The 16,061-nt window shown below is 35.3% G+C and overlaps 1 protein-coding gene across 2 annotated transcripts; it reads left to right on the top strand.

Annotated features, from left to right (window-relative positions):
* The first annotated feature begins 300 nt into the window (after positions 1–300).
* Positions 301–4,298, top strand: LOC107466564 (polyadenylate-binding protein 1). 2 transcript variants are annotated; one of them, XM_016085553.3, is made up of 6 exons: positions 301–418; positions 559–661; positions 2,047–2,117; positions 2,755–2,946; positions 3,044–3,162; positions 3,886–4,298. In XM_016085553.3, exons 1-6 carry the CDS (start codon positions 341–343, stop codon positions 3,929–3,931), a joined length of 609 nt encoding a protein of 202 aa, XP_015941039.3. In that variant the 5' UTR covers positions 301–340; the 3' UTR covers positions 3,932–4,298. The 2 variants fall into 2 exon arrangements, with proteins under 2 accessions (XP_015941039.3, XP_015941038.3); XM_016085552.3 differs by having other exon boundaries at positions 556–661.
* Positions 4,299–16,061: the final 11,763 nt, after the last annotated feature.

Genomic DNA, 16,061 nt, shown 5'->3' with positions numbered 1-16,061 from the left:
ATTTAGAATTGTGTTTTTAAATAATCATAAAATCTCTCTTTCCACTTGAAGCAAATTCAATTCCTTTTGGAAGAAAAATTAAAAGAGATTGCCTCCTAAATCTATAATTTAGTTAACCTATTACTAAAATGATTTGATTGTGTATTTGTTTCAATAAATCTTCATAAATCTTACAAGATGATTTAATCAATGTTTGTTTTTATTTATGAAATCCTGAAACATTTTTTTTTTGATAAAACCATATTCCCTATTTGACCTTGGGCTTCTCTTCCCCGGTTCCCCCTCCTCCCTAACGGAAGAACACGAAGTGTACGGTGCCGACATCCCCGACGAAGCTGACATGGACGCCGACGCCGACCTTCAGGAACACGATGACGACCATGACAACAACCACCATGCCTCCTCTCACGCTAACAAGGTTCGTTCTTTCCTTCTATCATTCTTCCGTTGCTTTCTAGGTTCTTCTTTTTCTCTTTCCTAGGTTTCCTTTTTTAATTATTCAGTGTTATCTCTCTGATTCTGAATCTGGTTCTGGATGTTCTTTTGGTTGAACAGCAGGACTTGGAGGACATGAAGAAGAGGCTGAAGGAGATTGAGGAAGAAGCTAGCGCCCTACGTGAAATGCAGGCCAAGGTCGAGAAAGAGATGGGCGCTGTTCAAGGTTCCTTTTTTTCCCCCTAAAATCTGATTTTTATTTATGTTGATTTATTTCATTTTATCGTTAATTTTAATTTAATTGCTTTTTTGGTTGTTGAGAACGTTGCATAGGGTTATGTTGTTTGCTTGCTTTATTGATTGCTTGAACTGTATATAGACGGTGGATCCAACTATATATTTAACTGTATGAGTTTAGTTTTGCTTCTCACATGAAGCATTTATGATTGCACACTCTTAAGTCTTAAAATTCCGTTGCAAATTGGTTTTTGGGCTATCTTAATTTTATGATTGGGGAAGTGAGAATGGATTTTGAGTCTATAGTTGGTGTAATGGGTGCCAAGTCACCTGTTGTGCAAAATTTGTGGGGGATAACGATAACTTTATATAGCATCTATTGCATGATTAGCATTTGTGATGTTTTGAAACAGATGAAACCAGTGTGTTTAAGTTACGATGAACACATAGTTTTTGGATAGGGAAGTAAAAAGAGACAAATAGGTGGGATGTTTCTGCCATTTATCTTCTTTTTTCTTCTGGCAATAACAAACTCCTTCAAGTAGCTGGGGTTTCTGTATGATCAAGCTGAATTTTGCTCACGGAATACAGATATCACTCAGATATTTTCTTCCCCTTTTTGTTATATCCTAGATGTATCCTGTTATCAGTTGCAAAAGAAATTCAATAACTGAGCTTCATTTTGCTAGGTGGGGTCAGCTACAATTTGCAGAAGATTCAGCAATAACTTTTTCTTTGAAAATTATTCTTTGACTTTCATCATACTTTAGCGGATGAAACTAATCTATTTTTTTCGTGGGAAATGAAAGCAAACAATATCAGCTCTTTCTTATTTTGGTCTATGAATACACTCATTTTCGTCTGCTTATTCAATATCTACATTGACAAGGCACACGGAGACTAGAAATCAAACCCTAACCACACTGTAGAACATATGTTCAAGAAAACCTGTTCACTGTTCTGTCAGAGATTGGGACAGGAGATGCAATAAATAGGTTGATGAGAAATCCATTAGTAATTAATATAGATAATGGAGACGGGAAAGTGAATACTGGGATTTGGTTGAATGGAAGATGCACTGAATGGTTTTATAGTTATACTATAAATTAGGCATTTCTTGACTTGGTGAAAAAATTATTTTCGCTATCTGTTAAGCTGCATCGTTGAATTAATCATTCATTTCTTGTACATTTCAACATGTGTAAGATGCCAGCCATCTGTTTTAGAATAGTATAGGTGATTGGTAGTATAATGTTCAATTTTTCATCTCTATGGCTGGACTTTAAATTTAAAATTTTCCATATATTTGAGACTTCTAATAATAATATTAGCATCTTTCTGCAAATGACATTTTTATTCTATTTTGATTTGTAGATTCAACTGGATCTTCTGCAAGTCAAGCTGAAAAGGAGGAAGTGGATTCTCGATCAATCTATGTTGGTAATGTGAGGTTTGCATATCTTTATTCTGTATGTCTTTATTTTTATTCCATACCGCTGTGTGATGTGTGGTGACTTGATACTGTTATGCATTTTATTTTACATCTGTACTTGTGAAGTAGACCATGTGCACAAGTAAACTGATTTAGCATTTTAGCTGTATGTAGGTTTATGTAGCCCCAATCCACTTCTAGCTTTTGCTCAAAGTTTTGGAATTCCATAAACTAAACCGAACATGAAATTTGGTTTTTATGATATTACTGCTTGGTCTTTTGATAGATTCTTCAATTTCGACAATGTTTGAGTTTGTGTTGAGAATGGGAATCTCTTGGCTATTTTACATCATCTTTTTGGTAAATTTTTTGTACATTTGTCCTATTGTGAAGAATTGAAGAGCTGGGGAATAAATGAAAAGGAGCTTTCTATATTAGTATGTTGTATAAAGATTTTCTTGATTCTCTTGCTGTTCTATATCATATTCGTATTGATGTGTTTTGATGACTATGACAAGCTCTTGCACCCCTTGAGTATTGACAGTCAAGTTTGTTGAATTGTTTCTCATCAAGCATCTAGTTTCATTATAACATTGTAAGCATCCAACTGAATTTCATAATGATTAAATGGTTTCCAAATTATGATTCAGGTTGACTATGCATGCACACCTGAAGAAGTTCAACAGCATTTTCAGTCGTGTGGAACTGTGAACAGAGTTACAATATTGACAGACAAATTTGGGCAGCCAAAAGGATTTGCTTATGTAGAGTTCGTTGAGATAGATGCTGTTCAGAATGCTCTCCTGTTAAATGAATCAGAATTGCATGGTCGACAACTGAAGGTCTTCATTATCAGATAATTTGTACAAGTTTACTTAGTTTTTCCCCTCCCCCTTCCATTTGATTATACTTGTTCTTGAATTCTGCTTTTCTGTTCAGGTGTCTGCTAAGCGTACAAATGTTCCTGGGATGAAACAGTATTTTGGAAGACGACCTGGGGGTTTCCGATCCAGGAGGCCTTTCATGCCTGCTCCATTCTATCCACCATATGGTTATGGGTAAGCTATAATCATAAACTGAAGAATGTAGAAAATATGCCTTTGATTTGTTGCTTCTTTCGTATGTTCTTCCATGAGCTGTGTACATTTTGGTGACTTACAAAGTGAAAGTACGTTTCGGTTGAAATGGTCTTTTAGGGCTTGTTTGGATGAGCTTCTAAGAAAAGGTCTTTTTTCAAGTTATCTTTTTTTAAAAGATCTTATAGAGAAGTAAAAGTAATTTTATGTTTGGATATCTCATGTAAAAAGGTCTTTTTATCTATCAATTATGTTTGGGTATAACAATATAAAAGTACTTTTTTGTTTATTTATTACATGAAAAACATCTTTTTTTCTTAAAAAAAGATCTTTTAAAAAAAGATGTAAATTACAGCTTCTCAAAAAATATCTTTTTTTTATTTTACTGGTGCTTTTACTTTTACTATTAGAAATTTGCCAAACACATTAAAAAATAAAAAAAGATCTTTTTTCATTGAAAAAAGATCTTTTTTGAACAAAATAATGGCATGAAAAAAGATCTTTTTTGAACAAAATAATGGCGCCCAAACATGCACTTACATCTATAGCCTGATATTACTGAGAAATAAATAAATGTGTTTGACGCTCGACAGTAATACATCTAATGATAACTCTGGTGTTATTCAGTTTTCTAAATCTGAAATTTTTGTGATAAAAGTGTTGAACATTACGTCATATGATTGATCAAATCATTTTAACATGCAGAAGGGTCCCAAGGTTTAGAAGACCTACTCGATACAGGCCATACTAGTGCTCAATTTCAGAGATTAACGGATTATCATCACCGTGTTTACGATAAAGGAGGACAAGGCGTTATTGATTTACCATTGTAATAATTTTCGTTGGTGGGAGCAAGGACATGATGAATCTTTGATTTACACACACCAGACAAAATTAAATGCCCTTTGCTCCGTTAGATGTATGATATGATCAAATGTTTAGGTTGGTCGCATCATTACTGTTTTACTAAGCTTTGTATGTTCCTATTACAGAGGGTTGTGAAAGTTTACGTTATACACACACTAACGGTGTAGGCAACTATGTAGGCGAATTTCGGAGTAGTGTTTTATTATTGTGACCTTTTAAGTTATTAAATTAAACGATACTGTTCAATGTTTGATTTTTATAAGATAAAGAACGATGCTAGATTTAAAAAAAAAAAGAGAGAGAGAAAAAGAGCCACAATGTTCAATGCTGAAATGGTAGTGCTGGGAAATTCACTTGTTTTTCCTTTTTTGGTCATAGGTAAATTCACTTTTTATAAGCTAGTTTGAAGCAGGTTTGTTTGAAGTTGTGTGTGGATGTTTTTAAAAGAATTAGTTTCAGAGAATTATGGCCTGTGATTATAAGATTATTTTTTTGGTTTCTCCTGTGGTTGCCAGTGAAACACTTTTGAGCACTTTGTTACGACTTTGGACACACTCTAATGCTACTATGTTGGCACTCGAACTTACTCAACTTCTTGAGATAAGACCAAGTTAGCCTAACCCTCAATATTTAGCAAGAAAGTTAAGAACACAAGAGAACACAAGCTTGGTGAAAAGAACACTTTATTGCTCAAGTGTTTGTTACAAATGATTCACACATGACTCACACTAACTCTCACCTCCTATTTATAGCCATTCACCTCTTTAATGGATGGTTATGATTAAATTTAATCAATGGTTCAAATTAATTATCTAGATTCTTCATTACAAATATCTATCCTACTACAACTTTTTAACTATTTCTATATTCTTCCATACTACTCTTCATACTCCTATATACACCCACACTCTTCTAGAATACTCTGACCTTCCAGAGTCTTCTAGAATTTTCTAGGATATTCTGAGACCTTCTAGGACATTTTAGAACGTTCCGGAACCATCAAGAGCATTCTCAAATACTCTAGAAAATTATACAAACATTGTTAAATCTAACCTTCTAAAATTTATCGTGACATTCTCCCCAACCTAATGCGCGAGCGTCCTCGTTGCATTCTGTTCATGATGGCGCTTTAGGTGTTCTTGAAATTGTCACAGATCTTCACGAGCTTCCCAACTAGCTTCAGTTATCGGGAGCCCTTTCCATTTGATCAAATATTGGATACTTGGTGGTACCCCTCTTCGTCGCACGACGCGATTAGCTAAGATCTCTTCGATTTCTTTATCGAAGGATCTAATCACCACAGGCGGAGCATGACTCGAGTCACCTCTACTCGGTTCATGTTGGTCTTCATGATATGGTTTAAGCATACTCACATGGAAGACCGGGTGGATCTTCATAGAGGGAAGGAGTTGTACTTTGTAAGCAACTTCCCCAACACGTCCAATGATCTCAAATGACCCTTCGTATTTGCGGATTAAACCCTTATAAACTTTGCGAAAGGCTTTGAATTGTTGTGGAAGAAGTTTGATCATTACATTGTCTCCCACTTGATAGCTTGCATGCCTCCTCTTTTTATCTGTCCATTTCTTCATCCTCTTGGCAGCTTTGTCGAGGTAAGAACGAGTAACATCTGCTTGTTCTTCCCATGACTTAATCATACGATAAGCTCCGGGGCTCTTCCCTGAGTAAGAGGAAGAAAAAGAGTGAGGTGTAAGCGGCTGTTGTCCAGTCACAATCTCGAATGGGCTCTTCTCTGTGGACTCGCTTCTTTGCAAATTGTATGAGAACTGAACAATGTAGAGGAGTTTTGTCCAGTCCTTCTAATTAGCGCTTACAAAATGCCTCAAGTAACACTCAAGTAAGGCATTTACTCTCTCAGTCTGCCCATCAGTTTGAGGATGGAAGCTTGTTGAGAAATGAAGCTCCGACGCAAAGAGTTTGAACAACTCTGTCCATAGTCGTCCTGTGAAGCGTGGATCTCGATCACTAATGATGCTCTTAGGCAATCCCCAATATTTCACCACATTCTCGAAGAATAGTCGTGTTGCTTACTCTGCAGTGTAGTCAGTAGGGGCAGGTATAAAAGTAACATACTTCGAAAATCGATTCACTACCACGAGAATAGATCCAAACCCCTCGGACTTCGATAAGGCAGAGATGAAATTTAGAGAGACACTTTTCCACGGTCGCTCTGATGGAGGCAGAGGTACCAACAACCTACTTGGTGTCTTGTTTTCAATCTTATTTTGTTGGCACACAAGTCAAGTCTTCACATAGCTTTCTATTTCATCTCTCATTTGAGGCCAATAATAAGAAGACTCAATGAGTGCCAAGGTCCTTTGCTGACCTTGATGACCAACCCACTTGGTATCGTGGCATTCTCTTATTAATTTTCTTCTTAGAATTTTCTATTTAGGGATGTATAATCTTCTCCCTTTAGTATATAGAAGGTCATATTCTAGCCAAAATCTTTTGGTCTTACCTTCTCTAGGTAATTCCACCAACTTCTTGGCTAATGGATCATGATGCAACCCTTCTTTGATGGTATGCACAATATCTCCTTCGACCATGAAAATGGCTGCCATCTCAACCTTGCGGCTTAGCGCATCTGCTACCACATTAGTCTTGCCAGGCTTGTATTCAAATTCAAAATCAAACTCAGCTAAGAAATCTTGCCACCTAGCTTGTTTGGGGCTTAACTTCTTCTGAGTTTGGAAGTAGCTTGTAGCCACATTGTCTATCTTGACGATGAAGTGTGAACCAAGCAAGTAGTGACACCAAGTTCTCAGACAATGCACCACCACGGTCATCTCCTTCTCTTGGACAGTATATCGCCTCTTTTTATCATTCAACTTGCGGCTCTCAAAGGCAATAGGATGTCCTTCTAGTATTAGAACCCCTCCAATAGCGTAGTCAGAAGCATCAGTGTGGACTTCAAACACCTTTAAGTAGTCAGGTAGTGCTAGTACTGGCCCTTCTGTGATAGCAGCCTTCAACTCATCAAAGGCCTTTTGACACTCCTTTGACCATTCCCAAGAGTGATTTTTCTTGAGAAGATCAGTTAATGGTGCCGCCTTGGCGGAGTATCCCTTAATAAACCTTCGATAGTAATTAGCCAACCCAAGGAATGACCTCAATTCAGATACCTTATTTGGCGGCTTCCATTCTTTGATAGCCTTCACCTTTCCTTGATCCATGCAGAGAGTTCCATCTTTAATGATGTGTCCCAAGAAGTGGACTTTGTCCCTTGCAAAGGAACACTTTTCCTTCTTCACATATAGGTTATTCTCTCGCAAGATCTTAAACATGGTTCGTAAGTGTTCTACATGTTCCTCCAAAGTATTGCTATAGACAACAATATCATCCAAGTAGACCACTACAAACCGATCAAGGTAAGGTTGAAAGATCTCATTCATCAAGGTACAGAAGGTCGCAGGAGCATTGGTCAAGCCAAAAGGCATTACCAACCACTCATACGATCCATACCTCGTGACACATGTGGTCTTAGGCTCATCACCATCAGCAATCCTCACTTGGTGATATCATAACCTTAAATCCAGCTTTGAGAACCACTTGGCTCTACTAAGTTGATCAAACAAATCGGCTATCAAAGGAATAAGGTATTTGTTCTTGATGGTTATCTTGTTAAGTGCTCGATAGTCGATGCATAGTTTCAACAAACCATCATGCTTCTTTTGGAACAAGACTGGTGCGCCATAAGGTGCCTTCGATGGACGGATAAATCCAGCATCTAGCAAATCCTTGAGTTGCTTCTTCAACTCCTCAAGTTCTGGCGATGCCATCCTATAAGGTGTTGAGGTAGGCGGCTTTGCTCCTGACTCCAATTCAATCTTGTGGTTGACCTTCCTCCTAGGTGGTAATTATTTTGGGAACTCGAGAGGCATCATATCTTTATTTTCTTCAAGGACTTTCTTGATTTCAGGTGGAACGTCTTCTCTTTCAGATGTTGACTCATCTTGTAATAGAGTCAAATATATAATCTCTCCTTTCTTAAACCCTTTCTTGAGTTGCATAACAGAGAACATCGGTGGTCCTCCAGCTTTAGAGACTGTAGGGACCATGCATGGAGACCCTTTCTCCATGAAGCATACCATGTCATAGTATGGCATAGGTATTATATTTTCATTGATAAAGGCTTTGACATACATCAGGCCTTTCTTTTCTGCAGTGCTTGCCTCTTTGCTCTTCACAGCATTCATGAGTTGGATAGATCCAACACACTCATTTACTTGAGTTTGGGCCTCTCGTTCATTGGCGATAGATGTCAGAGTCCCTAGCTTGGGACAGTCCTTCATTTGGACAGTCCCTAGCTTTGAAGAGTATTTTTCTTCTTTCTTGGTTGAGAAACTCTTCCCCTTGTCTCCTCCACCTTTAGTAGAACTAGGCTTGGAGGAAGACTTGGGTTTAGAGTCCTCCCTATGATACTCAGTAAGTGATTCGGCCACCACGATGACCTCATCGACATCCTTAATATTCCTTCTTTGTAGTTCTTGCTTTGCCCAAGGTTGGAGTCCATTAATGAAGAAGAACAATGCATCCTCTGATGCTAAGTTGGGGATTTGAAGCGTGAGAGTAGTGAACTCCTTTACGTAGTCTCTAATCGTACTCTTGTGCTTCAACTCCTTCAACTTCTTTCTCGCTTCATAAACCACATTCTCGGGGAAAAATTGTCTTTTCAACTCTCTTTTGAAATCTTCCCATGTGGATATGTTGCAAGTACCCTTTTCTATATCTACGCACTTTCTCCTCCACCACAAAGTAGCATTATCAGAAAGGTAGAGAGCTGCAGTGCGTACCTTTATTGCTTCTTCGACCACCCCTTGGCCTTCAAAGTACCTCTCCATTTGCCATAGAAAATTCTCCACCTCTCGAGCGTCCCTTACGCCCTTGAACTCCTTTGGCTTTGGGAGATCAATCTTTGTCATCTCCCTTATAATGGTTGGTTGAGATTTTGCCTCCTCGAACCAAACTCGAACTTCCTCAAATATTTTCAAGAAATTCTCAAGTTTCTTTTCGATTTGGAGCATGCTTTCTTTGAAAGCATCTAGTTTTCCTAACATGTGAGCCTCGAGGGTCTCATTGTCATGTTCTATCTTTTGGAAGTGCTCATCCATAGAAGATAGAATATTCTCCAACATAGAAACTCTCTCTTCTAAGAAGTTAGAGTCCTTACCTCTAAGCTCACTTGAAGAACGGACCTTCTTGTCCTCCCATTAAGAAGGAATAGCATCCCCTCCCTTTTGAGACTCAACATGCTCCATGGTGATACTAGAAGCCACACCTACAAACCACTTGTGCTTCCTCTTGAACCAGGCTCTGATACCAAAATTGTCACGGCCTTGGACACACTCCAACGCTACCGTGCCGGCACTCAGACTTACTCAACCTCTTGAGCTAAGACCAAGTCAGCTTAACCCTCAATACTTAGCAAGAAAGCTAAGAACACAAGAGAACACAAGAGAAATAAAGCTTGGTGGAAAAAATACTTTATTGCTCAAGTGTTTATTACAAATGATTCACACACGACTCACACTAACTTTCACCTCCTATTTATAGCCATCCACCTCCTTAATGTATGGTTAGGATTAAATCTAATCACGGTCCAGATTAATTATCTAAAACCTTCATTACAAATATCTATCCTACTACAACTTTCTAAATACTTCTAGATTCTTCCATACTATTCTTCATACTCCTATATACACCCACACTCTTCTAGAATACTCTATGACCTTCTAGGATCTTCTAGAACCTTCTAGGGTATTCCGGGACCTTCTATGACATTCTAGAACGTTCCAGAACCATCTAGAGCATTCTCCAATACTCTAGAAAATTATACAAATACTGTTAAATCTAACCTTCTAAAATTTACCGTGACAACTTAGTATTATGTTGTGCGTTAATTTCAAATGAAATAATTTTAAAATATTAATAATGTATGTTTTATCTCTCTTAACCAAGTGTTGAGTCTAATGTTTGCTGAGAGTGAAAAAGATTTAAAATTGAGTCAATGTTTCTAATTAGTGACAAAATAGCTTGATGCTTCGGTGGTAGACCAAAAACTTAGCACACCAATTAATTAGTCATACATGTTGTGATAAGTATGATGGATGTCCATTTAATATGGTCGGTTCATATTTTACAATATTAAAGGCTAAAGATATCAAGGGAGAATGAATTTATTGAAGGCTGAAGATATCAAGAAGAATGAATTTACTGATGGTTGAAAAGGAATAACTTTTGTATGTATAAATAAAGGAAGTGAACGTCTAAAACAACAGAGTAATAATAAAACATTCTTTCCTTCTTCTATACGTTACAATAATTCTCACTTTTCTATATCTATCCGTAAGACTTATGTTTATAATATATTAGTAAATATATTAATCATCTCTATTATATTGAGATAGTAATTGTGGTGAATGTTACTAATAGAGTTATCTAATTATACTTATTTATTTTATATTTATAATCCCTTCCTTATTTATTTGTTTATTTTGAAATATGTTATCAGCACGAGACTCTGATAAAATTTTAGGAAGACTCAGGTAACAAATTTTCATTATGTCAAAACTCTCTCATCTTGAATTTAATGCTCTTGATATATTTAGAAACAGCTATTTATCATGGATACTAGATGCTGAAATCCATCTTGATTCAATAGATCTTGGAGATACCATTAAGGCTGAAAATAATACATTCCAGAAGGATAAAGCCAAAGCCATGATCTTTCTTCATCATCATCTTGACGAAGGATTGAAAAATGATTATCTCACATTAAAAGATCCTGCAAATCTATGGAAAAACCTTGAAGAAAAATTATTAAAAGACAATGATACTTCCTCAATCCCGATATGAATGGACACACTTGCGTCTACAGGATTTTAAATTCATAAACAAATATAATTCAGCAATGTTTCGAATCACCTCACAAATGAAATTATGTAGGAAAAAGATAATTGATAATGATATGTTAGAAAAAACTTTCTTAACCTTTCATGCCTCGAATGTGCTCCTGCAACAGCAGTATCGAGAAAAATGATTTAAAAATATTCTGAGTTAATTTCTTGCCTTCTTGTTGTTGAACGCAACAATGAGTTATTTTTAAAAAATCATGAAGCACGCCCAACTAGCGCCATCCCATTTCTTGAAGTAAATGCGGAAAGTCATTATCCCAGAAGAGGTAAATAGCAATGTTTTAGTAACAAGAAAAATTATGGAAGGAAGAAGAATTATGTTCACAAGAAAGGATCTCACCAGAAGCGGGATAAAGAAAGAAACACTGGGTAAAATAAATCAAAAGAGGATAAATATTTCCGTTGTAGTGGAAAGGACCATTGGTCGCGTACCTGTCCTACACTAAGGCACCTAGTCGATATTTATCAAGCATCTTTGAAAAAGGATGACAAGGGAAAAGAAACAAATTTTGTTTCAAATGATGTTGAAAATTACACCACTCATTATAATGTATCTGATTTCTTTGAGGATTCTGAAGGAAATACTGTTCATTTGATCAATGATTGAATAGTTTAATATGTGAGATTGTTAAGTATTCATGTAAATAAATAATGTAAGAAACTTATTGTTAAGTTTTATTTTCTATGCATCTGAATTTTAAGTATAATATATAATAAAAGATTTATGAATTTCAAAATTATTAAATGTGCCAAGTTCTAAAATAATAATAATAAAACTTTTAGTATATACTATACTTCTAAGAAAAATATTTTCAATCAAAAATATAATTTTATGCGCATATACTTTTACTCATTTTATTATTATTATTTGTCTTTGAAGAAAATGGCAATGACATATAGTGAAGATGTTTGCCTTGCAGATAGTGCAAGTTCGCACACCATTCTCAAAAGTAATATATATTTTACCCATCTTGTGCCAAAAGGAGAATATGTTAATACTATTATTGGCTCAGGCAATGTGATAGAATGCTCTGGAAGAGTTATAATTTTGTTTCCTGAAGGAGCAAAATTTATAATAAATAATGCACTATTGTCTACTAAGTCTCTAAAAACTTATTGAGTTTCAAAGATATTTGCCGAAATGGATATCATATTGAAACAATGAATGAGAAAAATTATGAGTACTTATGTATCACAATTCATTATTTAAATAAAAAGGTTATATTAGAAAAGTTACCATCACTTTTATCTGGGTTGTATTATACCAAAATTAGTGCAATTGAATCACATGCCATTGTAAACCAGAAGTTTACTATCCCAAATGAATTCATAACTTGGCATATGATCGATTGGGTCATCCGGGAACAACCATGATGAGGATAATTATTGAAAACTTCCATGGACATTCGCTAAAGAACCAGAAGATTAAATCTAGTGAATTTTGTTGTGCTGCATGTTCTCATGGAAAGTTAATTTTAAGGCCATCACCAGTAAAGATTGGATTTGAGTCCCCTGAATTTCTAGAAAGGATTCAAGGCGATATATGTGGACCTATTCATTCATCATATGGATCTTTTAGATATTTTATAGTTTTAATAGACGCATCTTCGAGATGGTCACATGTGTGCTTATTGTCTTCTCGCAACCTAACGTTTGCGAGATTACTTGCTCAAATTATTCGATTAAAAACACAGTTTTCAGAAAATCCAATCAAAACAATTCGTCTTGATAATGCTGGTGAATTTACTTTCTAAGCTTTTGATGCTTATTGTATGGCTAATGGAATAAGTGATGAACATCTAATAGCTCATGTTCACACACAAAATAGGTTAGTAGAATCACTTATTAAACGTCTCCAGTTAATTGCTAGACCCTTACTTATGAGAACAAATCTCTCAACCTCGGTTTGGGGGCATGCTATTTTACATGCCGCAGTATTTATTTGTTTGAGGCCAACAAGCTACTATCATTTCTCTCCTATGCGATTAGCTTTTGGCCAGCAGCTAAATATTTCTCATTTAAGGATATTTAGGTGTGCAATATATGTTTCCATTACACCACCTTATCGCACTAAAATGGGACCCCAAAGAAAATTGAGGATATATGTTTGATATGATTCTCCTTCTATAGTAAGGTATCTTGAGATACAAACTGGAGATGTATTTAAAGCCCGATTTGTAGATTGTCATTTTGATAAATCAAAATTTTCAACATTAGGGGGAGAGAATAAGCTTCCTGGAAAGGAACTTAAATGGAATGCACCATTCTTGATGTATTTAGATCCTCGATCAAGGCAATGTGAACTAGAAGTTCAAAAGATTATACATTTGCAAAGTATAACAAATGAATTGCCTGATACATTTTCTAATACAATGAGGATAATCAAATCTTATATACTAGTAGAAATTGTCCTAATTGAAATTGATGTCCCAGTTGGACAAGTGGTCACTGAAACAAATTCATGCCAGAAGCGTGGTAGACCGGTTGGTTTCAAAGATAAAAATTCTCAAAAAAAAAAGAGATAAATACTATTCCTATTGAAAAAGACATAGTTAAGACACTTGCAGTTGTCCAAAATTCTGATATAATTTTAACGCCAGAAGACGTTCAGGTACTTGAAAATTGTGAAAATGACGAAATCTCGATAAATTATATCTTTACAGGAGAAAAATGGGATCGAAATAAGATAATTGTCAATGAAATATTTGCATATAATGTGGCATTAAATATCATGCATGAAAGTAAGCATCTTGAGCCAAGATCAGTCGAAAAATGTCGACAAAAAAATAATTGGCCAAAATGAGAAGAAGCTATGAAAGCTGAGCTAGACTCACTTGCAAAACGTGAAGTCTTTGGACCTGTAATTCATACACCAAAAGATGTAAAACCTATTGGATACAGATGTGTATTTGTGAGAAAACGAAATGAGAAAAATAAAGTTGTACACTACAAAGCTCGACTTGTGGCACAAGGTTTTTCACAAAGGCCCAGTATAGATTATGAAGAAACATATTCTCCTATAGTGGATGCAATAACATTGCGTTATTTGGTCAGTTTATTCGCATATCATGAGCTACATATGTATTTAATGGATGTGGTAACCGTCTACTTATATGGATAATTAAATCGTGATATCTATATGAAAGTCCATGAAAGATTAAAGATATCTAAATCATCCAATGAATATTCACAGGGGTTATAGTCAGTCAAATTGCGAAGATCTTTATATGGTCTAAAGCAATTTGGATGAATGTGGTATAATCGTCTTACTGAGTATCTGGCCAAAAACGGATTTAAGAATAATGATATATGTTCATGTGTTTTCATAAAGAAATCTACATCTGAATTCATTATAATTGCTATGTACGTTGATGATTTAAATACCATTGGAACTCCTGAAGAGATTCCAACAATTATAAAAGCTCTAAAAGAATAGTTTGAGATGAAAGATCTTGGAAAGACTAAATTTTGTCTTGGCCTGCAGATCGAGTATACAAAAAAATTGGATCTTTATTCATAAAACAACATACACAGAAAAGATCTTGAAAATATTTTATATTGATAAGTCACATCTATTAAGTACCCCAATGATCGTAAGGTCTTTGGATGGGGAAAAGAATCAATTCCGTCCTAAGGAAGAAAATGAAGATATCCTTAGTCTTGAAATACCACATCTTAGTGTTATTGGAGCGCTAATGTATCTTGCTAATAATACATGACCTGACATATCATTTGCAGTGAATTTACTAGCAATGTATAGTTCCTCTCCAACCAGAAGACATTGGAATGGAATCAAACAAATTTTTCGATATCGTCATGGAACGGTTGATATGGGATTGTTTTATCCCTATGGATCCAAGTCACAACTAGTTAGTTATGCAGATGCAGGATACTTGTCTGATCCACATAAAGAAAAATCTCAAACAGGATACCTGTTCACATATGGTGATACAGCTATATCATGGAAGTCCAAGAAACAAACGATAGCAACAAACTCCTCTAATCATGCTGAAATACTAGCAATACATGAAGTAAGTCGCGAGTGTTTTTGGCTCAAGAGTTTGATCCAATATATTCTGTCATCATGTGGACTGATTGATCATAAGATAGCTCCAACTGTCCTATTTGAAGATAATACAGTATGCATTGCTCAACTTAAGGGTAGATACATGAAAAGTGACCGAACAAAGCATATTTCTCCAAATTCTTCACTCATGATCTTCAAAATCAAGGGACAATCAGATTTATTTACAAAGTCACTCCTACAATCTTCTTTTGAAAGATTGGTACATCAAATTGGGATACGCCGATTTCGAGATATTAAATGATGTCGACAAGAGGGGGAGACTGTACTCTTTTAGTCAGGTTTTTTTGCATTGGATTTTTCTTAACAAGGTTTTTAACGAGACAGTTCCTATCACAGGATATTGTACTCTTTTTTTTCACTGATTTTTTTTTCATTGGATTTTTCTTTAGTAAAGTTTTAATAAGACATATTCCTAAATAATCATCCAAGGGAGAGTGTTGTGATAAGGATGCATGAGGTGGATGCCCATTAATGTTTGGGCGGCTAACTTTTCTTGGGCGGCTAACTTTTCCAAGTGAAAAATTCAGACTATTAAAGGAAGACTGAAGTTAATTGTATTTGAAACTTTAACTTTTGCACGCCTATAAACAGAGAGTTTGATATGAAGAATAACACACAACAATCAATACAATTCTCTCTCTGTATCTTTTACATACGATATATATATAAATCACTTCTATTATATTAAGATAATTATATTAGTAAACATTAATACTAGAATTTTATATTTATATTTTTTCATTTTATATTTAGTATATCTTCTTTATTTATTTATTTTACAACAATACATAATTAATACATGATCATTAATTCTGGAATAAAACTTATCTTTAATAGAGAAATGCTAAAAGAGCATCAAAGTTTCTTAGTCTACTTTTTTTTGTTTAGTAATCTAACAACATATTTTATCCCATACTTTTAAATATTGATGGCTAACTGATGGTTAAAAACAATAAATTCTGATAGTCCTCTAGCATTCTTCAAATATA

Source organism: Arachis duranensis, chromosome 9, assembly GCF_000817695.3.
Source record: "Arachis duranensis cultivar V14167 chromosome 9, aradu.V14167.gnm2.J7QH, whole genome shotgun sequence".
NCBI lineage: Eukaryota > Viridiplantae > Streptophyta > Magnoliopsida > Fabales > Fabaceae > Arachis > Arachis duranensis.
Note: the sequence above shows the minus strand (reverse complement) of the source record. Positions and strands in the feature narration are given on the sequence as shown.

Bases quoted from the DNA above. Each gene is read 5' to 3' on its own strand.
- LOC107466564 (XM_016085552.3), top strand. From the start codon at position 341: ATGGACGCCGACGCCGACCTTCAGGAACACGATGACGACCATGACAAC. The intron at 662-2,046 runs GTTCCTTTTTTT...TTTGATTTGTAG, and splicing joins AGAGATGGGCGCTGTTCAAG to ATTCAACTGGATCTTCTGCA. The intron at 2,947-3,043 runs GTCTTCATTATC...TTTTCTGTTCAG, and splicing joins TGCATGGTCGACAACTGAAG to GTGTCTGCTAAGCGTACAAA.